Genomic DNA, 26,061 nt, shown 5'->3' with positions numbered 1-26,061 from the left:
TTGGCACAGACTTGACAGGTGGGCGGGATTTCCACAGGTGCATTCCCATTGGCTAATTTATGTTTGACGGACAGCTGAACTTGGCGCCTGCCCTGGAATCTGAGGCAAAGACAGATATTTTACAGTTATAATAATTTTATATAATTTGAATAATAATAAGAAGAAGAATTTAAAATAATTTGATTGCACATGTATTTATTTATTTTTTTATTTTTTTGTATTTTATTTATATTTTTTGCTTGATGTTTTAAAAGTGTTGAACTATTTGGCTCAAAATTGTTTCCATATTGAACATCACTGTTTTAAAGCTTTAGAAGATGCTGCAGTGTTGAAAGTTCTCGTACATGAGCTGCTCTGTGTTCCACGTTTGACCTGCTCGATAAACAAAAGTCTGTCCAAGAGCACTTTTCCTCTCACTTTTCCAGAGCATCGCCTCTAGAGCTGCTCTTGTTGTACGATTTCAATTTCTTTTCACAAACTCCTTTAGACGAGGTGGAGCAAGATTATGAAAAACTTTGTAAACCAAAATTAAATCTGCGTATTTGATTGTGTTGTCCCAATTAAGAAATGTGTGTCAACTATTCTGAAAAAGTGATAATTAGTGGGCTTTTTGTTTAATACCTTTGAGTATTTTTGGATTTAAGGTGACTTTACAATATTCTATAGACTAATATTTAATACAGATGCTAAATAATAATAAAACTGATGAATTAAAGAGCTTATATTAGACTATTTTCTATGTTATAATGTTGTTTCCTTATCAAAAACATACTGTACATGGAGTTGTTTTTTTTCATTCACTCATGTTTAATTAACACACAAACCCTGCATAATTAGGCTGAGACACTCCACTTTGTGATGTCATGTGGTAATACAGGACGTGCTCCACTATGTTTTTAAACTCTATACACCTTCAGGAGAATCATTTGGATCATTTCAGCCCTGGAATTGCCCATCTCTACTGAAAAAAAAAAACAGTAAAAGGAGCTGTTAACTTGAAAACTACCGCTTCATGACATCACAAGGTGGAACACAGCATTTTGAGCTTTGGAGATGGAAATGAATGAATAATAATGGGTTGCTCAAACAAACACAACTCCAGGTAGATGAGGAAACAACATTACAACACGACTAAATGACTAAAAGCTCACATTTTGCGTAATATAAGACCTTTAAAAAGTCTCACAAACACAATGACATGATACAAACAACGACACACGGTTTTCGTAGCCAAACTTATTTAATTTAGTGGTCAGCGAGACATAAAAAAAAAATGAAGCCACTTGATGAAAAAGAGTGAAAAGAAACATGATTGAGCTACTATACAATGACTGCTGTTAGTGTAGCGTGACTAAGCCTCATTCAGCAGTGAAATGTGGGTGACGGCGGCTCTTCGGCCCTGACATATGAATCAGCATCAGTGAGAAAAGCTTAGATGTTCACAAGCCCAACAGTACAGAAAGTTTAGACCTTTGGAGAAAGCATTAAGAATTCACAGTTGCAGCTAGAGATCGATATAAAGGACCGATATTTGCCCTTTTTAGAGTATCAGCTATCAGCTAGAAATCTCCAGCAAGGGTCAATATCTGCATAAAGCTTTATTTGAACACTTCAGTCCAAAGAGGGGATTGTAAATATGTGCCTACACTGGACTCTACACCAGACATGTCAAACTCAGGCCTGGGGATAACATTTTGCCCACGATATACTGTATTTTTTGGACTATAAGTCACACTGTTTTCATGGTTTGGGTGTTTCCTGCGACTTATACTCATCTTTTAGTCCGAAAAATACGGTAATTATATTTGGCCTGTGAGATCATATCAAATATATATTAGAGCTGCCCACCGGCTACAGATAGACTATAGAGACATTATTTATTTAAAATGTTATTATTTCATATGATGCTTGTTATAGATTCAATGTTTAAGCAAAACTATTATTAAACATTTATTTTAATAAGAAAAGGTTTAACATTACGTATCTCAAAAGAAGAGAAAACATGCAGATGTTGATGAAATTGTTCAATAAATATTTAGTTTGGCCCACAATGTCCCGGTTTTTAATTTTGGCCTCTGTGAATTTGCTGCTCTACACAATTTGAAGTAAAGGAAAGTTGTGGATGAGTTTGTACTATATTTAAATTTGGATAATTCAGAAAAAAATACTAAATCGGTTCCACGTATCTGCCCCAAAATATCGGCAGAGCTCATCAGCCATATAGAAATACATTTTTAATTAGCAGCATTGCATTTACATATTGATAAAACTTAATTATCATGTGGTAATCAAATGAAAATGAGGTAATTCTGCATAGGTTCATTCAGAAATTACACATCACCTGCACGTTTCTAAGGACACAGAAAGTTAAAACGATACTACGGAACATTCTTCATAGGGATAGACACGTGTTATGACATAATGTGAAAGATTAGTCCTCCATCAGGCCACATAAGGCTCAGGGTGCATGTTTTCTGGAGTTTTACAGACCAATTAGCACAACCAAATAAAAAATATACATATGCATTTTATCGTAATCTATGTTTTGGCTTAAAAGTTCCATACTGTGGCTTTAAAGGACATTAAATTTTAATTGGGGTGTAGAAATAAAGTTACCATTTCCAATGGTACCATCAAGACACCCTAAGTATTTAAATTGTTTCATAGCTTATTTAATGAAAGAAGCACATTTACTGAACTAAAATTTCATAAATTTATCCAGGAAAACCCGCATTAGTTTACGATTCAACAAACCCACACTGGGCTCCTATGATCAACATGGCGCACGAGTCAAAGAGTCTGAGTCGAACCTCTAAAGAATCGGCCATGAAAAGATTAATTCTAGAAGACACAGTTGTGGATAAGCAAGACAATAAAGAAAACCGGTCCTACGGCAAGTGACATGTTTATATGTGCGTTGGAAGATACAGTTTCTACTGCCACTCACACTGCAAATGTTTTCTTTTTAAATTTTAGTTCAGTAAATGTGCTTCTCTCATTAAATAAGCTATGAAACAATTTAAAAAGCAAATACCTTGATGAAAGTGACATGAGTGTGTCTTGATGTTACCATAGGAAATCTCTTCGCCATAATTCCTGTCTTTTTTTTCGATAATTCCCTTGTTTGAGCTCCTGATGAGTAATTTCCAGAGGAACAGTGAAGAAACGAATCGTTTTATCCCTATCAGAGCGTCTAAAACACCCAAATACACAACAAAACCTGCCCATGTTTCTTCAATGCTGCTGAAGTCAATGGCATAACGTGCCCGGTGTCATGGCGGCGTAGTTACCGTTGCCATGGGGACACGTGACGGTGCAAAGCCTCTATAGCGTCAGCAGTGAAATGTTAAAAATATGTTCAAATTTCTGTGATGTGAAGGTAACCCAGAGTAATTTAAAGGTCAAGGGTCGCCAGGCAAAAAGGTTTATCCATCTATAACTTGAGGATGGTCACAGTTTCACCTGAACAACACGCTCTTTGAATGGTGAGAAACATTACGAAAACTAAAACTTTATGGCAGACTCTGAACAATAGCTGAAGGAGGAGGTACGCCAGCCTGTGTTGCTCAAACTCACCCACTCACCTTCCCCGGGCCCATATGGGACAAACAGATGCCAACGTGCCACAGTTTTGGCCATGACTGTGATAGACAGAGTATCTGAAAAGTTTAGTCCGAAATCAGCAAAAGTGATATTATATTGAAAGTCCTATCATATTTATCACATTTGGAAACACTATATAACTATGAGACCTATAATTATTATATATAATTACCTATTACTGCTAAAACTACTCATTGCTTCTATTTCCTCAGAGCTTAATATATAATATCAAATTAAAATATGAATGAAATATGAGTGTGTCTCAGTTTGAATAGTGAATAAATTAGTCTAAGCTTTTTTTTTTTTTTTATCTTAATGTATTTATTTATTTTTTTAGTTATATTTTCTTTTATAATTCTTTAAATATTAATTAGCAGCACCATAATTAGTCTAAATCTGCAGGTCGCTCAAAGAATAAATATTTTTATGTTTTTAAATAAAATGTAATATTAGATTACAGCGAGGACCCGCATGAGTTTTATTTTTAAGTCCACCTGTCCCAAAAGCTGAGAGCCGAGCATCCGTGTGTGTGTGTGTGTGTGTGTGTGTGTGTGTGTGTGTGTGTGTGTGTGTGTGTGTGTGTGTGTGTGTGTGTGTGTGTGTGTGTGTGTGTGTGTGTGTGTGTGTGTGTGTGTGTGTGTGTGTGTGTGTGTGTGTGTGTGTGTGTGTGTGTGTGTGTGTGTGAGTGTGTGAGAGTGTGTGTGCTCGTGAACTCCTCAAGTCCATTCTCTGAGTCTGCGACACAAGTCTGGACCTGGGACTACACGAGTACGCAGTCTGCAGACTGAGAAATGGAGTCTGAACAAAGGTGAGGGGAGAGGGAGGGAGGAACAGGTTTCACAGCTGCCATTTACTGGTTAAAAAAACAAAAAAACAAAATCGAACAAACTTACAGATGGCAGCTTTAAGGTCAGAAAAAATTAAAAATAAAAAAGTTAAAGCTTCCCCCTGATTTTAAGCATACAAAAACACAGTTAGCAGCAGTGGGCTCAAGAACATGAGACTAGGCCTGTAACGATAACCGATAAATCAATTAATCGTACGATTCTTCTGTCTCTCTCTCGCTCTCAAAGAGGTTGAATGTCAAAAGGCTTCTATCGCTCTCTGACTCCTCTTGTTTAACTCGTTTAATGGCGCTTGAATAAATGTGCCAGCGCAGACTAGACGGATTATTTGTTTAACAACACAGCGGATGCTGAGTGAGGAAAATGCCGCAACACAAGCTAGCGCCGCCGTCAGGACCAAAACAGTTCATCGCCATGTGACAAAACAAGTCACGATGCCGAATCAACACGAGGGAGTGGGACACGTCTTAACGGCCACTTGTGTCAAATGCAGCGAGCGAAACACAAACGACGAGAAGAAATGTCTCAAACCCCAACAGCCGACGCACACCCAACCCCGATCGACACAAACCGCCCCGACCTGGGACAGCCCGAAATCCCGAAATCCTACAAGAAACCGACATGATACCAGACAGGACACAGGCTCCCTCAGAGCGAAACAGGATTCTGTGTCACGGGTTAATACGAAAACTTCAAGACCAAAATGACGAGGCTCACAGCAGCAGCCACAGAGTGACGAGACACATTATTCCAATGGAAGTCAATACAGTTACAGTTCCAGTTCCATTTTATTTATTGTTTTGGTTGTGTTTGGTTCAACAATGGTTTATTCAAGTGTCCTTGCTGTAAACCAGACTACATTAGGCTGTTCTAATATTATCAAGTTTGTTTTATTCAAGTCTATATTTTTTGGTTGTCTTACAGTTTCTGTGTTAAATGTTCTTTAGAAAGTAAGGTTTATTGATCTTTGAAAGGGTGTATTTGCATTTTTATTCCAAGATCATTATATTAGTTGAAATTGGTCTCAAAATGTCAATATTATCGTTTATCGCAATAAATTCTTGGTCAATTAATCATCGAGCAAAATCTGTTATCGTTACAGGCCTACTTGAAACAAAACCCAACGCCAGGTATATTTGACAAAACACTAAGACTAGAAGCTTGATTTAGGATTATAACGGTCCTTCATCAGTTTATCAACACCTAGTTTTATGCAACAGGATGTAGAGAAAATTTAGTAAACCTGATGTACGACACTAACAGTCTAATTGCACTTGCACACAAGCAGCTCCCGAGCAGCAGGGGGAGGCAGCGGGCTTCACTGGTCCTTCTCTGGTTTGTAGATGCTGAGCGTGCGGGCCGAGGGGTCCGTGGCGTTGATCCAGCGTGGCATCCAGAAATGAGAGAGCCACTGGGCGCGTCCGGGGAAGTGCTTCTCAAACACCTGCCTGTAATAATAGGCCTCTTTGGAGGGAGGGGGGTTGTGGGGGAATGTGACGTGAGCCTTCATCATCTCATCATCGTTCACCTGGAAAAATAAAGACACAGTTATAAACGGCCTAAATACTTTATTCACTAGAACTGTCAAATTAAAAGGAACTGTCTGCTCTTTTAATAAGTTAATATAAAGTACAAATGGAACCATAAACACGTCTGAGTCTGTGTCTCCAGAGCCTCAACCTGCAGAGACACGACACATACACGTGTTTCTCATGCTCAGTTTATGGTCAGCATGTTATAATCCAGCTCAGGGAGGTGGATTCTCAAGATATTACTGAGTTCACAAATGAGAATCCAACTTGGCGCCTGCTGTATCGGTTAAGAGGTGGGCGACCAATCACGTCACAGAAGTTTGCCCTGAAGTCTAAGAAGAAGCGCTCAAACAAAACAAAACAAACATGGGGATGTGCACAAACATACTTGAGCCTATTTTAGCATTAATACAGACTATTTAGTTTGTGAGAACCGTGCATAAGAGCTTTGTTTAATTTTATTTTTGGCTTCTTCCGCTATTGTGATGCTGTGATGACCAATCAGATTCAAATAATGGTCATGATACTCTATGTTTTCTTTCAGCGAGAGTCACCACAGTCTGTGTTACATGCAAGCATTTGTGTGTGTGTGTGTAGTGTGTACTGCTGTCTCTGCGCTGTCTGTGTTCAGGTGCTGTGGGTAGGACCTGACTGGAGCTCTGATTGGCCAGCTACCAGCCAATCAGGTTGGAGAGGACAATTTAAAAAGGGCTGTGTACTGCTGTTCTCTCTCTCTCTATTATGCTACCTCTGCTCATCAGGTATTGTTTGGTTGGGAGGTTGGTTAGGTAAGTGGGATCCCTAGACACCTTGCACCACGTAGTTTTTCTTTGTTAGACACACTACTTTTATCAGTTGTTGCCACCTTTGTTGTATTAAAGTATCCAGGTTCTCTTTTTGAGATCAGATTGACCACGCTATTTGATTTCTTTACTTTTGTAGCCTAGTTTTCAGTTAGGCCTGTTTTGTTATATTTTCAGTTCTTTTATTTGGCACAACTGGCACACGCCTTTTTTTGTATACGTATTGGTGAATGTTTGGCCTCAAAATAAAACTTGCCAAACTGAACTTTGTCCCAATAATTGTTTTATAACGGTTGTGTCCCTTGTTGGATATAGGGGACATAACAGTTTGATAATGTGTAGGATTCAGTTCAGAGTGACACATTATCAATCTTCTGCACACTGTAACAGCAGACGCACTGACTCATGATTGTCTATAGGTGCTGGGGTTTACATGGTGACGCTTCAGATCAGAGGCATTTTAGGTTTAAACAAACTGAATTTCAGCATTAAAACTTGGAACCCACAAGATACAGTCGTGTGAGGCTGAAATTAAAACAAACAACTTGGTCATCATGTCCAATGTTTTTGTAATTAAGAATAAATCAGCATCACAGCTGTTATCAGTAAACACTAGGGGTGTGCAAAAAAATATTGAAATATTGATATATCGTATTGTTTAATGTGATGATACAGTATCGATATCTGACTGCTGTATCGATATATCACCAAGAGTAATTTTTGGCATATTTTACTCAATTATTTTACAGCACTACAGTTTTTTTTACTTGTTTAGAGGAAGGAAACTCGTTTATGCAACACATTTGACATTTTCACTGTTTTGATGATTAAAATGGGTGTGTTTTCATAAGAAGTGTTTTAACAAAGACTTTAATCAGCCATGATTTAGCCTTTAGTTTTTATTGAACCATATCAAATGGATTTGAAATATATCGTATCGAATCATACTGAATCGAAAAATCACTGTATAAACTTATGTATCGTATCGAAAACTTCTAAATGATACCCAGCCCTAGTAAACACAATATTTTTTATCTTTAAGCTTATCCTAAATCAAGCCAATAGTCAATAAAAAACTGATGTGAAACTGAACACATATTTTTTAAGTTTTTTGTCCTTGTTTGAACAGAGCAGAAGTGTCACCGTGGCACGGCGTTTCTATGATATGGAGTCTCACAGTTATGTACAGTATGTTATGTATGAAGAGTACACAGTGTGCAGATGGGACAGTGTCATAACTGCTGTAATTATATGTTTATTTGATTGCAGGTCTGGAGCTCACAGCATGGTCGAGATTCTCATTATTTCTTTTTAAGATAATAATACCTGAAACTAAAGTTGGAACATTATTTCTTTGAAACTACAGTGTAATATGTATAATATAATATGCATAATTTACAGATTTACATTGCATATGCTGGGTTTCATTTCGCACTGTACATCAGGAGGTATGGGTCTTTATTGTATCAAGACCGTTGTGTAATAGAGCTTTAAAGCTTTGTTTCCCAAAGACTGGGTTGCAACCATCAGGTGAGTTGCAAGAGATTTTTGTTTTTGATTCTTGTCACTATCTGCATGTAGATTTAAATGTTAAGACATGTTTTGTATCATTTCTAATCTTTTTGTAATAATTTCATTGACTATTTTGTTCCAGTTTTGTTATTCAATTGAATGTTGAAAAGGAAAAGAAATGTTCTATATTTAATGTCCAAATAGGCGACTTATGGATCCTTTTATTTCTGGTTCAATGACCAGTTGTTTTTCATTGTTTAAAACTTGAATAATTCTAATTGTTCAGAGACACGATCACTCGTATAAATAAAATATCCTCATTAATGTTCAATAATGGTCAAATCCACCTTGATTTTGTCATTTACGAATAACATCTTTGGACTTGGGTCGCGAAGGTTTGTGACTTTTAAAATATGTTTGGTTTGTTTGTGACTTTTAAAGTTTGGGAAACACTGCTTTAAAGTACTGGAGGTGCATAGGTTCAGCTGCAACCAAATGAAGCTCATCAGGGACAGCAGTTAATGCGGCTAATCTGCAACCAGGGACCATATTTGGAAATCTGAGCACGAAACCAAACAGCCAATCAGGAGTGAGGCTGTTGAAGGTACACGCCTCCTTTATTCTGGCTTCAAATCCTCGATCTTGGGAATCGTTGACAACAGAGAATGTATGACCCGAACTTGCACTTCTGGGGTTTTTGCGACCCGTCTAGTGTATTTTGATTCCTGAACAAGTCGCTGGAGAGAAATGAAATTGAACGAAGGCACTAGGTGGCGTCAGTCTGGCTAATGAAATACCTTCCAGTATTAAATGTACAATAACAGTAGCTGTTTATATGAGACTCTAGGCCCAATTTAATATAAAACACAATTGTATGTCATATATATAGTAGAGGGTCTCTACTCCAGCTCTCCATCAGTTTTGGGGTCCCTGGCCTGAAAAACGTTGAAGACTCCTGGTCTATGTAGTTCTCTCTGTTTCTTTTAGCTGTTGCTGCACGTAACAATTCATTTGAGCAAAGACACGAGATTTGATATACTACCCCAATTCTTGCGTCTTTGCACTGGCTTCCTGTTAATTTGAGAGTTGATTTTAAGATTGTATTATTTGTTTTTAAAGCTTTGAATGGACTGACACCACAATACATCTTGGACCTCATCCAAATTTACACCCCCGCACGTGCGCTGAGGTCCAAGGTCCAGCTCCAGATCGTGGGGCCTAAAACGAGACTTAAAACCAGAGGGACCAGACCTTCTTTGTGACCAGCCCCAAACTGGAACGCTCTGCCTCCCCACATCCGAACATCACCCACGTGCAGTGTTTTAAGTCTTTATGATAAGTCTTAAGACCCACCTTTATTCTCTGGCTTTTAATTTTATTTATTTATTGTATTTATTTTATTGTATTTTATTTTTATTGTATTTTTACTTTTTAATACTGCTTATATGTATTACATTGTAATTCTGCAGATTTTTTTAAGTAAAATGTTTTTTATTGCTATGTGAAGCACTTTGGAAACTGTTTTGTTTATAAAATGTGCTATACAAATAAAGTTGGATTGGATTGGATATTGTGATGGCCCACGATATCAACCCAAATCATGCTACAGGTCTCCAGAACAGTTGACAACAAGTGGAAATTAGCACTGGTGCTAGTGGCTAGACACTTCTCCCACATTGCCTAGTATGTGTGTGTGTTTGAGTGATGGTGGTGGTCGGAGGGACCAGAACGTTGGTGCAGATTGGCATGGCAGCCGCGCCTCTGTCAGTCTGCCCCAGGGCAGCTGTGGCTACAACAGTAGCTTACCATCACCAGGTATAGAGTGAATGAATAATGCTGAATGTAATGATCTATACAGCGTCTTTGTGACAAAAATGTCTGTGAAAAGCGCTATATAAATAAAGACAGGCTTTCTTATTATTGAGAGACTTTTTCTGATACGATATCACGATACTCCGATTATTCTTAAATCCTTAATGCTCACTGCCTTTGTATTTGGAACGCATTTCTCTAATTTATGTAATTAATGTCTGTCTCTCTTTTTGATTTTGTGATGATTATTTACGTTTTGATTTGTTTTATTGTGATTTTAATGTATTTCTTATTCGGTAAAGCACTTTGCATAGACTTGTATAGCACAATGTGTGTGTGTGTGTGTGTGTGCGTGTGTGTGTGTGTGTGGCACTTCCGTCTTAAGTGCTTTGAGTGCAGTGCAGGAACACAGTATATGACCGTTTACATTTCACCTCCACCTTTCTTTACAACATCCCTGTTTAAAGTCGACGCGGTGGCGCATCAATCTATACAAACTATAACCTCACGTGTCGGGATGAGGTTTTGAAAAGGGCATGTTTATGTTGTTTACCACAGACTCCAGGTGCTCCTGCAGGCACGTGTACCAGGACTTCTTAGAGGACATGATGCCGTCGCTGAAGGCCTCTTTACGCCTCCACAGGATCTCCTCTGGGATCAGGTCCAGGCCTTTGAAAGAGTCCCTCAGCAGATGTTTCTCCACACCGTTCTGTTGAAAAAAGGACAGGACTGTGCTGTAATGGGCTCCATAGATACACGTCAGTAAAAACACGACAGCAGAGGTGTAAATCCACTCTCACCTTGGGGATCCTCATCTCCTCGGGCAGAGAAAGGAAGTACGCAGTCAGGCGGTGGTCCAGGAACGGCACACGCAGCTCCAGACTGAAAGGAAATATACAGGAGTCAATGTTGTGTTCCAGTATAGTAGAACATCACATATTGGTAGTTTTCAGATTCTGTAAGCCAGTAATATTTAATACAGATAGACGCACAACATTCAGTAAACAGGTGTAATCAGTCAAGGGCACAGAAATCTGGAACAACATCCCAGCTACAATAAGAGGCTCCACCACATTCAGTTCATTTAAAATTAATCTGAAATGATGGCTTAAGAGAAACCAGATCTGTAACCACTAGTGTTATGCTCCTATATAAATGTCAGTGTTGTATGTCATGCTTGTGTGTTTGTCTATTGTGTTTATGTTCTTATGTTTTATGTCTCTATCTCTCTGACGTATTTACAAGCGTATGTTCATGAATATGCATTGTCCCTTTAAAATAAATAAAACTAAAAAAAAAAAAAACTGATGTGATGTCGGCGAAAATAAATATTAAAATACAGATTTGTGTTGTAATACAGTGAGGTATTAGCCTGAATCATTAGCTGGTTTCACTCTGTGGAAACCGTCTGACCTCGCAGCATTAGGATTTTTTCGGTAAGCAGGTACTTTTTTTTAATTTAACCAATCGCTGCTATTTGGTCATGATGTATGTAATGTGCTGCTAACGGGGCTAAATGGTATATTTAGCTTTTCCCAAATCCCGTAGGAAGAAGGGCAATAACGTCTTTTCCCTTGATAAAATTCACCAAACATTCTCTTTGTTCCGGCTTTAAATCCTTAATCTCGAGAATCGTTGACAACACAGAATGTATGGCTCTTCGCTGATTGGCAGGTGCCCGAACTTGCACTTCCGGGGTTGTTGCAAACCGTCTATTGTATTCTGACTCCTGATCTAGTCGCTGGAGAGAAATGAAATTGAGTGGAGGCACTAGGTGGCGCCAGCCTGGCTAGCCCTGAGATCAGCCGACCAGTTCCAGTGGGTCATGCCCAAAACTAGACTCAAGACAAGAAGTGACAGAGTCTTTTCTGTTAGATCCTCTCAGTCTGTAAAGCAGTTTAAGACTTGACTGAAAACTCACTTTTTCTCCCTGGCATTTAGATAGTCAGGTTATCTTGGTGTTTTCATGTAATTTTAACATGTTATCTGTATATATGTATATGTAACTGTTTCTTATATTTTGTTGACTTGTACGTGAAGCACTTTGGTCAGCTTGTTGTTTTAAATGTATTATATAAATAAACTTGAACTGAATTGAATAGTGAGGTATTGGGTCTAGACACGAATAGAAATGATCAGGTTCAACATGTGTTAATTTACCTTTGAGATATTTAGAATTGGTGGTTTCCAGATTCTACAACTGCAAGTTCCATTTCATTGCCAAGTATTAATATGCAACATGGATGAGCTGCCGTACTGTGGAGCATTCTAGGTCAGAGATGGGCAATTATTTTTTTCCATGGGGCCACATGAGAAACAGCAACTACTGTACAGCGCCGGGCCGAAATGCTCCCCTCAACTAAATCAATGCTTAACTAACTGCAAAATATTAATTGTCTTTCTTTATAAAAAGCAGTAAATATCACTGTTTTGATGAGCTGGTAAGACTAGTAAGAGTTTATGTTATGACTAAGCAATGAAAAAGTGAGATTGCCTTACAAAAAATGTCATATAAAAACACCTTTAAAATGAAACCAATGCATCTTTAGTCCATGCATGAGGTAAAATTATAACATATGTTCATTTAATCCCAAATAATTTTAAAGGGTCCAGTCAGAGTCAACCAAAGAGCCACTAGTGATTCTCAAAGTGGGGTCTGGGGACACCTGGAGGGCCTCAGAAGAATTGCAGGGGTTCCCAAAGGATGTCCAGTTTTAAATGTGTCCATGTTTCTTTATATTAGTATCAAACAAATGTATTGTTCTAACAAATTAATCTAATCTAAAACATGACATATTCCTTTACATGCAGTGTAAAATATTGTTAGAGGGGCCCTGTCTGCAACAATCGGAGACTCTGAATTTAAAATGAGTTCTGTGGTGCAAAAAAGCACAAATGAAGCATAAAGTAAAGTATGCACAGTGTTTAATATTATACTAAAAAAAAAACAGTTCTAGCCTCAGTAAAAGAAAAGTGAGTGAACACCGCCCTCTGCTGGTCTTTTATCAGAACACGTGACGTCCTGAGGTAATAGAAATGTGTAACTTACCCATGTGCAGAGGTGTTAATAAAGTAAATAAATAAATAAATACCCGTGTGCGGCAGTGGTGCGGTCGGCTCTAAGCACGTCGAACAGGTAGAGCTCTTTCAGCAGTCGTATACTGTCCTCTGACGCCACTCTGGCGGACGGAGCCTGAGAACAACAGGCACTTTACTTAATAATTACTGAAACCTGAAAGGAACAACGTCAAGATTTAAAAGGGACGTATTCAAATGAACTCAGTCTGAGCCTCTGAACCGTCATATTGTGTTATTATGTTAAAAAAGCTGTAATATTTGTTTCATTCATGATTCATGCATATTTGTCACAGAATTTGTCTCTTGAAGTGGTAAAAATGCTTTTAACTGTCTCTGAATCCAGTACTGTATAAAGAAGTGGACTAAGGGAGTGGGGCGTCTCTCATAGTCGCTCAATGAACTCACACTGCAGGTATAGGAGTGAATTTGGAGCCGAGTTTTATATTCGGAATAGGAATTTATTTACCCGCTTCATATTCCCGTTCATGAAACTACTGCACAGACCATCAGGTTTGTCATGTTGTACTGTATTGTTTTTTTGTTTATGTATTAAAAATGGCATTGGAGAATGGGTGACATAGGCTTGTGGGCAGAGCTTTGTATGTGGATTCGTACTCCTAAACGTAAGAAGAGCCTAGGAGAGACTGTTTTTTCATAATAACCCTTCTTTAGTAAAGCAACATGTCTACACACTTTAAATTTGTATTACCATATTTTTCTGACTATAAGGTGCACTTGAAATACTTTAATTTTCTCAAAAATCGACAGGGTGTCTTGTAATCAGGTGCGCCTTATGTATTAATTCTGGTTGTGCTAACTGACCTCGAACCGATTTTTGTGGTAGACGGCTCTCAAAAATCTGACAAATTGTTTAAGTACGACTTTGGTAAGCTACGAAGCTGCACCACTTGATGGATTGTCGGAGCATTACGGCTACTGTAGTCAGGAGTATCGCGGAGTCCGAAAGTAGCAGACCGCATCAGGGCACAGGAGTTAGCCATGTGGTTTTAAGTTTCGTTTCTGTAAAATTAAACATGTTTAATGTGCAAAGCTGCATTAAACACATTATTACTCAATGTATATTTGAGTTCTCTTCGTAGAAAATAAAAAACAAACTTAAATTATCCTCCCACATTCACATTCACAATCCACATTCACCAAGACAGGGAGGCAACGCCGGGTGAGTTGCGCCACGATCTGCCAATGGATCGTGGACGCCTGGACTAAAGGATCAAGCTCAAGTGTCGTCCGTTTGTTTCACTTAATGCGCCTTATGTATGAAAATAGACGAGAGAATTAACATAATTGATATTGTGCCTTTAAATCCAGGGTGCCTTATAGTCTGAAAAATACGGTATATTTCATCTGAGTTGACATCAAACCTTGTGGAAGTAGATGTATCCCTGAGTCAGCTCATCAGACCCTTCGCCAGAGAAGATCACCACACTGTCCGTCTTCTGCCGGATGTACTTAGACACAATGTACATACCTACAACAAGAAGAGATATTTAGGATTATATTATACTATATTATTATATTATATGACCAATGTAAAGAATCACACAGGAACTTTACAACCATCTGCATTTTTGTGTCTGTTAAAGTTGGAAATTCCAGAGTTATTCAGAGAAGTCACTGAGGTGGAAGGAGACACATACCAGACACATTTGTATCACATCACTGGGCACACGGATGTTTAGGCAGATTGTTCATATAGTGGAAAATACTACAGAAGGTCGTAAAAAAGGAAAAAAAAGCCCTCACAAAATGGACTACATTTATAGAATTTTCAGTTTCATTTTTTTTTCTCTTTTAACCCACAGTACGTTCATTGTGATACATAACCAGAGACGTGGATTTTTGAGACTTTACCCACCCACAGAGGCTCGTATGGTGGTGATGTCGTACGTCTCCAGGTGATAGATGACTTCTTCTACAGCCTGGATCCCCTCCTCCGCCGAGAAGTTCACCTCATGATGTTCACTGCCGATGTGAGCAGCCACCTAGAAACACACGAACTATTACCGTATTTTTCAGACAAAAGTCACACTTTTTTTCATGGATTGGGTGTTTCCTGCGACTTATACTCCGGTGCAACTTATATATTAAACTTTTCACACTGGCATCCACGAGAGGCTCCAGGCTTGTGTGTCAGTATCTGCTGCTCCTGTCACTTCACTCTACTGCGCATGTCTCCTCCAGAAAAAGCCTCTGTCCTGCTGCAAGTAGTGAAATATTCAGCCGAAAACAGTAACTGAGCAGCGGAAAGAAAGTTTGGAGTGAGCGAGAAACTTGTGAGGGACTGGGGAAAAGCGGGGATGAAGAACACAGCTTCACAGCAACTGGGAGGATGCACCATGCAACTTTCCCGGAAGTCACTGGATGAATGGACAAAGCGACAAACAATCCTGTCGGGATTCATGAAGGCTGAAATAATTCTAACTGGACCTGATGCTGACGACAGCTACGCAGAAGAGGAAGCGGTGCTCTGTTTACCTCCGAAGGTCGTGAAGTTGCTCAGAAGTGACACCGAGGATGAAGAATTCAATGGATTTAGTGATTCTGAGTGAGATGGAGAGTTTGGTAAAATTGTTCTGTTCTGTTGTTTATGCTATAATTATCTGAAGAACTGTTCATATGTGACAGTAACAGTCTGTTGTTCTCTGTTTTATTTTTCTTATTATACCTTGCGTTTCAAGATGAAATGTGAGTTCCTGGTCTCTGATTTTATCAAATAAATTTCCCCAAAACAGTGCAACTTATAGTCCAGTGTGACTTATATGTGTTTTTTTCTTCTTTATTATGCATTTTGTTGGCTGGTGCGACTTGTACTCTAGAGTGACTTATAGTCCAAAAAATACGGTACATACACTGTAGGATATTTTTAATGCTAAATATTAATGAAACTTTCCAATATGTAGATTATTTTTCACACTGATTATAAAATGTAATGACAAATAAATGTAATGACAAATGCTATGAAAAATAAACCACAACCCACAAAAAAAAAAAAATGAAACAAAGGTAAATGTAATGTAACCTTTCGAGCAGCCCGAACATCGGGGCTGTCCTCTGAGCCGATGGAGAAGGTCTGGATGGGGTACTGCAGTTTGTCCTCTTTGGCCAGTTTCACCAGAGTAGCTGCCACCAGACTCGAATCCAGACCCCCTGACAACACAAATACAGTTTATGAATCCTACTAAACCACTACAACCACAGTGCCCTTCACTATATCTGTCATTTTTAAGACGAGTAAGTAAAAAACTAGGGATGCAAAAATCTCATACTGGTATCAGACAATGGCGCTAATACTGAAAAAAAATTCTGGATCGGTTATCATCTTCCAAATATCAGTTCAATCAATATTCTGGATGGGCCAAAAAAACTGTATGACGTAAAAATACTGTTTATTGATCGCAGTTGGCCCAGAAAGTCTCGGAATGTCTGAATTTTTTGTTTATATAAAATTATTCCGCAGTTACTTTACTTTCGTCATAACACTGTGACTCAAAACTATAGAAATTGGGAGAGTTACATGGGTCTTGGGATCAGAAAGTCTCCAAAAACAGAAGACTCACATCACCATAGGTTCATAGGTTTTACCAGACGCGCTTACATCAGTAAAAGATGATAAGACAGTGGTTCACGTACCTGAGAGAAGGCAGCCGATTCTGCGGTGAGCCATGAGCCGTTTCCTCACAGCGTTCTCAAACAGAGCTCTGATGTTACTCTTCACCGTCTCCTCATCAAAACCTGATTTAACAACATCAGCAGATAAAATAAATGCAACAACAATATGAGTAATTATTAAAGGGCCTATGTTTCTGATCGATGTTATAATGTTGTTTCCTCGTCACAAACAGACCTGATGTTGTGTTTTGTTTCATTCACACATGTTTAAACACGCAAACCCCGCAGATTTAAACTAGATTTAGATATTTAGAGTTCTTCTCTCAAACTGAAAACACAGGATACAGGATGTGCTCCACTGTGTTTTTAAACTACACACACCTTCACTAGAATCATTTGGAAGATTTCAACCTGGAATTGTCAATCTCTACTGAACTAAAGCTAAAAAAGTGTCATGGTTCATGTTATTAGGTTCTTTTTTCAGACCAAGGGTTTGTTTTCATACCTGACAGTTTCGACTGCTCAGTAACAGCAACATCACGTGACTCTGAGGAAGACCGCTAGTGAGCAGTCGAAACTGTCAGGTATGAAAACAAATCCTTGGTCTGAAAAAAGAACCTAATAACATAAAATATCGGAAGACCAAATGAACCTCATCAGACTGTCATGGTTCTTGCTTTGGTCTATCTTAATCCTTTAGCATAGTGTCCCCTTGGTGTTTTATTTGACATTTGTCCTGTCTGCTTGTAGTTTTTTGTTTCCCCAGCGTGCATATATACTCTGTGTTCTCCTCTGCCCTTTGGTGGCCCATAGGCTCTGTTCACGCCTACGCCACAAACCAGGAAGACGTTTGGAAACATCTCATGACAACTTTCGGTGTAGTTCCTGACACTGGGCTCGCCGACCGACTGTGATCAAACCCATTGACGTAAATATGATCAGTGGTAAAATAAAGACTGCAGACGTATGTACTGTTTGGAATCATCTTGAATTTGCATCATCTCTTCTAATCGCATGTACCCAGTGCGCTCGGAGTTGTGCGTCAGTGGGGAAATGATGAAAACTGAGGTATGGTTGGAATTGTTGATTAGCTGAACATAACTGAGCACTACAATGACATTTAGATGGAGAAAACTGGGACATTTTCTCTTTTTTTCTAGATTTTGTCAGACTAACCACGAACAGAGCGCACCGGAAGTTGTAATCGCATGTTTCCAAACGTCTTCCTGGTTTGTGATGTAAGCGTGACTACAGCCTATTGTCAGTATCATGTCTGTTGCAAGTTTCTATTTTGGATTTTTGGATTTGGTTTCTTCTGGTCTTTGTTCTTGTTACATTAAACAACTGTGCGCTTCTCCTTTTAAATCGTGACAAAAGGTAAAAGGGGCTGTTCACTTGAAAATTACTGGGTGGAACAGAGCATTTTGAGCTTGGGAGATGTAAACAGACTAAATAAAGGATTATTCAAACATGTGAATGAAAAGAAAACCCAACTCCAGGTCTGTTTTTGATGAGGTAACAACATTATAACATGACTTAAAGCTCACACGAGTCCATTTAGTGCAATACAGGAGCTTAAATCTTCATTATTCGCTGTCATGATGCTGAGAGACGGCTGTGTGGTTTGCATGTGTTCTATGGGAGTGTCCACTGGTGCCCAAGCAAACATGATTTCCATATTGACACCTAAATCAATCATGAGCTGTGGTAAGAGGGAGCTCATGTGCACAGGCGTCTCTCTTCTGCGCTCTTGTTAACGTTAAGTGAACTATTGATCACAGCATCTACACACAATCCATGCTTCAACGTCCAGTTCGGCCATAAAAAAATCTAATTTGCATCTCAATTTTAGAAGGTTTAAAATGAGAATGTGTAGCATAGACTGTATACATATAAATAAAAACACCAGGATCATGTAGAGTGGGTGAATATGAACATTTAAAGAACAAACTGACGAGGCTCACAGCAGCAGTGACAATTTTTCACTGTAAATGTTCACCTCCTATTTGGAACGCAGCATCTAGTGGGTTACTATGTCCATCTTTTACCGTATTTTCTGCACTATTAGGCGCTCTGGATTATAAGGGGCACTGTCATTAAATGCTCTATTTTTAAACTTTTTTCACAAATAAACCGCACCGGACTTTAAACGAAACATAACAGTTGGATGGGTCAGTGGTAGTGATGGGTAAATGAGTCGGAGCTCCTGAGCACGTCTCGCTCTTTCTTTAACAAATTGCTCCAAAGCGCTGCCTCGGAGCTCGTCTCGCAGCAGCCGCTCACGTGACCAAAGTGTGGAAGCGTCCCTCCTCCTACTGCTTCGCTCTGTGTGTCAATTGCTTCAGTGTATCGAAGCGTTTCATTGGCTCAGGGAATATTCGGCTCTGCGATTGGTTCAGATTCCTTCAGAGTGTTCAGCGCACTTCCGTGGTTTGACAAGCGCTAAACTGCTACAGTATAAAAGATGCACCAATATTTCTTAAAAATGTTGGGTAGTGAGGAGTATTGTGTGACGTTAGGCATTTGTTTCATTTTCGATGGCATCTACAAGTGGAAAAAAGCGATCCATGGTTTGGGATCATTTTGATCTAATTCCACTTAACAAGGTCACACCTATTTTCTTATTTACAGCTGCTATTTATGTTGCTCTTTACATATTATTTTAAATCATCTTTATTATTGTTGTTGTTGGTGCGGTGTCGCTCTGCACACAAGTATTGTCTTACACTAACAATACTTCATCGATGCTGAGACACCTGACCGTGACAATGGTTAAATTTGTCCACTAGAGGTCAGTGTTTCTCTGAGGCCTCAGACACGTCGAAAATTTGAGACAATATTGCGACTGAGGTGTCAATGCTTCACGAGGCTCCATTCGCCCATCACTAGTCAGTGGGACTTTGTTTGGTGCGTTCATGGTGACTCTGGGCTTTGTTCAGTTGTGGCGTGTAGGGAGGGTGCTGTCTGGGACCGCTGGATTGTCGGCGTATTTGCAGTGACTCAGTTGTTCAGTTTTGTCCAGAAGTGGCACATTTGACTCGCTTTTTCGGTTCGTTCCTCCGTTCCGTTCCGTTCCTCATCAGCGTTGAGTGATGAGTGTGTCTGTGGGTGTTTTTCGCTCTGCGGTCACTGTGATGTGGTTTTGTAGTTTACTGAAGTCGTGCTGGGACACCCGAGTGGATTCGTGTATAGGGCGCTCTGGATTGTGGGGCGTGCAGTCGTTTTTTGATTAAGAGCGCGTCTAATAGTACGGAAAATATGGTACTTACAACTACAAAAAGACAAATGTACATGCTTAAAAAGAGAGTAAACTGTACTTGTGGGCAGTCTCTCCACGGAGTCGTAGATGGCGTGGGCAGGCTCCTTTGTGCAGCAGTGAAAAGCCTCCATCTGAATAGACTGGACTTTCCCATTGGGCTTCAAGTCAAAGACCTCGAAGTGTCCAGGGAGGAAGGCTTCCACATTAACCGGAGAGGACATGGTGTGGGACAGCTGCGTCAGGCCTGGCAGCACAACAACAAAACAGGTACACATTAGAGATGCAAAGATATTCGATGTAATAGCGAATCGTTAGATAATGGTCTCACGATTCGATACACATGTCATGAGTGCTTGTTGTCATTTATTTTGGTCCGAAAGGAAAAGAGTTATCACAGTCTCCTCTTCAAATGCAGCAAGAAAACAGCTCCATAGGGACTTAGAGCTGAAATATTCTAACAGAGGTAGGTTTTTATCTTTCAATCACTTTTTAATTTACATTGATAGACTCAGGAATTACAAAGATATTAACTTTTAAATACTTCAGAATCGCTTTTGGCTTTTTTTGTTTTAAGACACTTTTGTTTAGTTCTGTTTTGTGCCTTTTTTAACTTGTTAATTGATTCTGTTTGTGAGTTTATGTGGTTTACTTTGGGGCACTTGTGTTTTAGTTTTGGGTGTAGCCCTTAGTTTAATCACTTGTTTTTGTATAAACCTGCGTGACCTGTTTTGTGGCACAAAACTCATTAATCCTGCTGTTTTGTTTCTTAGTTTAGATTATTTTCTGTATATATTTCAGTCTGTTTTGTTAATTTATCTTTCACATTCCTGTTAATTAAACATTATTTAATTTATTCCATTATCCATCTTGGTTTTTTGTTACTTCCCTGACCCCAACAAGCTGGGTTGTAAGAGCTTTACATCGGCTTTAATCAAATGCGCTCGTATAAGCACCCACGACGCGACTCACGATGTACGCAATCGATTTCTCAGACTCTTTCTTATAAGTTTTAGTCAGAAAACAGTCTGTTTAGACATTTCTATGTAATATAACTTAGTTTTAGTGCCAGAAAGACATCAAGGCATCAAGATACATATCGAATCGTGGGAAAACCATATCGTTGCATCCCTATTACACGTAGTTAGAAATTCTTCAAGGTAGATAAAGGTACAGTTTATTGTCCCCTTAGGGCACTTTTTCCTGTGCATTTAACCCATCCTTCAATCCTTCACATGCAACGGGACCCAGCTCCATAAGCTTGTTGCAAGTCACCTTATAGCTGGAGAATTTTACCTATGGTGCATGTTTTGGGGGAAATTGGACACGGGGCGACCATACTAACTCCACACAGATAGAATCAAACCCAGAACCTTCTTTCCATTGTCACCTTTGGCTTCGGAGCAGACAGCCAGGAACCCATCATCGGTGAGCAGTTTGAAGAGGGGTCTGACTCCGTACGTGTCTCGTCCGATGCAGACTTTGCGGTTGGCCGTGTCCAGAAGGATGAAGGCGAAGACCCCGTCCAACAGAGAGGCCATCTTCTGCGCCCCGAACTGGCTGTACAGGTGAAGCAACACCTCCCCGTCCATACGGGTCTGGTGCTCGAAGTCAAACTGCTTCTTCAGCTGTGGGTGGTGGAAAACATTCATTAGGATATATTTTGAAGACTTTCTCACAATAAACTTTACAGCAGCCCTATTATGCAAAATCAACTTTTCAGAGCTTTTAATTATATACATGTATAGTTGTTCATCCACACCAGTTCACTGATTTGTGCTTGTTTAAAAATCTTTAATCACTTATTTTCAAGACGCCCTTTTGCCAATAAATTTGTATTCTAGCAGTACACACCCACTGCTCTGTAGCCGCACCACCCACAGCGCACGCAAACATGCACAGAGCGGACAGTGACCGCACAGCGAAAAACACCCACAGCCACACTCATCACTCCACGCCGACGAGGAACGGAACAGAGGAATGAACGGAAGAGTGAGTGCAATGTGCCACTTCTAGACACAACTGAGTCACTGCGAACACGCCGACAATCCAGCGGTCCCAGACAGCACCCTCCCTACACACCACAACTGAACAAAGCCCAGAGTCACCGTGAACACCCCAAACAAAGTCCCACTGACTCATCCAACTGTTGTGTTTCGTTTAAAGTCCAGTGCCGTTTATTTGTGAAAAAAAGTTAGAAAATAGACCATTTAATGACAGTGCGCCTTATAATCCAGAGTGCCTAATAGCCCAGAAAATACGGTACACTGGATGTTACAGGTTAAAACCGGTCATGGTCACTTGAAGGTCAAGGTAACCAAGGCCAAATATACGTTTTTGGTCATAACTCCATGAAGGATCAAGCTAGAGCAACGGGAGTGGTCTCAAAATCTCCGAAAAATTATTATCTATTAATAATTCTATGCATTTGTATAGTAAAATATTAATAGTTTTTGAGATAATCACTAATTATAACAGTTCCTTTCTCTTTGAGTGTATGCCGTTTTAATTGGAACGAAAATAATTCCCATTTCTTCTTTTTCTGGTGATACACAACACACTGATCTACACTCACACAACTAACAAATATGGACACAAACATTCTTATGTGTGACCAATATCACACAAATGTTCATGGGCCTGTACAGACACACACATTCCATAGTGGACATAAAGATCATGTAATATGGGCTGGGCTCCTCATAAGCTGCTTCTGTGGTGATGAACTGACCCCACTGATGCCTCATGGGGGACCAGGTTGCTCTCTTTGATTGCGCTTGTTATTCATTTTTATTTAAGTGGCTTTAATTTCATAGTTTTAAAAATCTTTGGCATTGTTTTTATTTATGATTTACTGTCTTTTTCTGTCTTAATTTGTCTGTCTAGCACTTCGAGAATTGTGATAAAATGTGCTATATAAATAAAATGGATTGAAATTGCATAGTGAAGTTTCTCATCCATGTTTTGAGGTTTCTACGACTTTGACCGTGCTGGGACATACTGTGAGGTGGTTGTAGATCTCTCCGTTGTAGCAGAGCCAGAGGTAGGGGAACTTCTTGATTCGCAGTGGCTGCATGCCGTACAGCTGGTCCACGATGGCGAGGCGGTGGAAGCCGAAGCAGCAGTTGGTGAAGTCGTTGACATTCTCGAAGCGAAAGGCATCTGGTCCTCTGTGGGCGATCTTCATGGCGTTTGTGCACTGTACGGACAGGCACTCATCACTGCCAAACAGCGCCCAGATTCCACACATGGCTACGAATCAAAGGGTTAACTGGGGACAAAAAGGAAATTATAGAAAATCATTATTGCAACTAAATTTAAAATGCTTCAGTTCAATTAATTAATCCTCTAAGGGCGATAGTGGGTTAATAGTAGACAAACTTTATTGATCCACAGGGGGAAATTATTTGAGAATACGGGTGTGCAAAAATATCAAAATATCATATTGTTTAATGTGATGATACAGTATTGATATCGTGGGCTGCTGTATCGGTACATCGCCAAGAGTATTTTTTGGTATATCTTAAATAAATTTTAATTATTTTGTTAACAAGCAACAAAACTGTAGCGTTGTAAGAGGAAGGAAACTCGTTTATGCGACACATTTGACATTTTCACTGTTTTGATGATTAAAATGTTTGTGTTTCATATGAACTTTGCACAAGAAGTGGTTTAACAAAGACTTTTAATATCACAGCCATGATTTAGCCTTTATTTTTTATTGAACCGTATCAAATCGATTTGAAATATATTGTATCGAATCGAAAGTGCACTTTATCGAGATATGCATCGTGGCCTATGTATCTTATCAGCAACTTCTTAATGATACTCAACCCCATTTGAGAAAGAGCAAACATATAATTATTGATAAGTTCAAAATAAGTAGCAAAAATAGCAAAAGACTGGTGTCAAATAAGACATAATTATACATTTGTATATGTACAAATACAAATTATTATGTTTGTAGTGTATGAGCAGTGGTGGGATAATGACTATAGTAAAAGCTGAGTATTGGTTTAAACTTTACAGCAACTCATGATCCTTATTTGTGTTATTTGTACAATTCAAAGTGTACAAAGTGTTCTAATACAAATTTAATTTCCCATAATAAAATCATGAAAACTGGGACACACCCGGGTGGGGATGTTTGATAAAAATAAAATTGTGAAAAGACCACATAACATTCTCGACTCACTTGTGGGTCAGTAAAATCTAAGGGTCACGGGTCAATCTAAGGGTTCGTGCATTTTTTTTGCTTTATGGTCGTTTTCAAGTACAGTTTTCTGTATTTTAGCTAAACAAATTACAATATATCCTCCTCTTTACTGTCAGTGGGGATCAAATTGGTCAAAAACAGGGACCACTGGGACATGTTTTGTATAAAATAGGGACAAACCACTGGTCTTAGATAAACCTGGTGACCCTGGTTATGTTAATAAATAGCCTGAATCAAGCAAGATGCAAGATTTAAATGTAGGCCACGGTGCCCTGACATTTCATCTGTGTGCCAGGAAAGTCATTCAAGTACCCACTCCCTGCCCCACTGCCCACTGATTTGGCAAAGGAAGTATGTCACTAAAACCTTAAACCTTTTCCATCTGGTGAGATGCGGTAACACCTAAAACATCCCAAAACATGCTTTGACATGCAAATTAACTTTTTGGGATGTCACTGTAATAGTTTGGGGCGCACCAAGTTTACGACAGACAGGATTACCGACATTCACAGATCAGATGCCTTACCCATGGTACATTAGCACCACGTGGCCTTGAAAATCAGACTTTTTTTCCCCCAGACTTTTTATTCTTTATAAATTACTATTAATAAATTGTAGAAAATTACCTGCTGTAAGCATCTTAAATATTTTTAATAAATATTATTTTTATTCGACATAGATGTCTATTAGCATTTTTAACGATAAAACATTTTACATTCGGTTGAAACTAGAATTAATGTATCTGAGTGATCAGTGGGAGACATAAACGTGACTTTAGTATTTCAATTCATTTACAGTTCGATCGGCTAACAGAAAGTCTGTAACTTAGCTACAACTTAATGTCAAGCCACTGAACGGAAACTTACCGGTAACTGTACAGTCGGTTATGGTGATGAAGAATCTTAATGCGGTATCAGGAAGCATGTAGATAAAGCTACACGCACGTAAAGTTTATATTTATCAGTCAAACTAACCGGAAGTGAAAAAGTCCATTCATAATAAAACCTCTCCCTTACATGTGTCTAAAATTGACAACAAATACTAACTTTGTATCAATTTTACAATGTTTATGTGTTAGTTTTAAAATCTGAGTAAACAAAATAATCATATAATAATTCATTTGTGGCGTAAAGTTATTATAGTTGTATTTTCCTACACCTTGATCGGAAGTGTTTAAATGAGTCGCCGTTAACTTGATACAGTGGTTTGATACTGGTAATGTTACATCAGCTTGACAGTTTTGTTCGTGCATTTTAGGCCAGTTATTCAATAAAATAATCTTTGTGATTGTAATTTAAATATGCACCAACTATTAAGGAAGGATCACAGTTAAGATCTTTGATTTGCTAATTCTGTTGATATGCACTACAGTAGACCTGAATTTCAGGATAAAAAACTGTGACATTCCAGGTTTTTGGTGGTTGGTAATAATAAAATTGTGATAATAAAAGAATAAAGGGGAGATAATAAAAGAGAGATAATAAAAGAATTTAAAAAAAAAAGAAATAAAAGAATAATAAAAGCTTTGAGTGCTTAATTAAACAAAACTGTTATGCAGAAACCATTCATGACCAACTTGCCACAGTATAGTTATATTTTCTTTGTGTTTTGGTCATTTTTAAGTAGATTTTCTGTATTTTACGTATACAAATGACAAGTCTCTTTTTGCGTCTCTTTGCGTGCGTCCGATCATGTGACCGTGGCCGCCCAATTAGGAAACTATATTAGCGCGAAACCCGGAAGCGCGGCATATGCCTCTCTTACTGTTAGCAGG

The 26,061-nt window shown here is 38.9% G+C and overlaps 1 protein-coding gene across 1 annotated transcript; it reads right to left on the bottom strand.

The window, feature by feature from the left end:
* Positions 1 to 1,221: 1,221 nt before the first annotated feature.
* On the bottom strand, positions 1,222 to 25,257 carry asns (asparagine synthetase). The gene is made up of 12 exons (XM_020925937.2): positions 25,154 to 25,257; positions 23,073 to 23,342; positions 21,462 to 21,699; positions 20,133 to 20,318; positions 16,837 to 16,938; positions 16,226 to 16,353; positions 15,062 to 15,188; positions 14,568 to 14,674; positions 13,200 to 13,300; positions 10,908 to 10,989; positions 10,661 to 10,816; positions 1,222 to 5,976 (listed from the first exon to the last, which is right to left on the bottom strand). Exons 2-12 carry the CDS (start codon positions 23,319 to 23,321, stop codon positions 5,767 to 5,769), a joined length of 1,686 nt encoding a protein of 561 aa, XP_020781596.1. The 5' UTR covers positions 23,322 to 23,342; positions 25,154 to 25,257; the 3' UTR covers positions 1,222 to 5,766.
* Between the last annotated feature and the right edge of the window lie 804 nt (positions 25,258 to 26,061).

Source organism: Boleophthalmus pectinirostris, unplaced genomic scaffold (assembly GCF_026225935.1).
Source record: "Boleophthalmus pectinirostris isolate CB_2022bp ecotype Guang Dong unplaced genomic scaffold, ASM2622593v1 HiC_scaffold_21, whole genome shotgun sequence".
Classification (NCBI taxonomy): Eukaryota; Metazoa; Chordata; class Actinopteri; order Gobiiformes; family Gobiidae; genus Boleophthalmus; species Boleophthalmus pectinirostris.
This window is presented reverse-complemented; position numbering and strand designations above follow the sequence as displayed.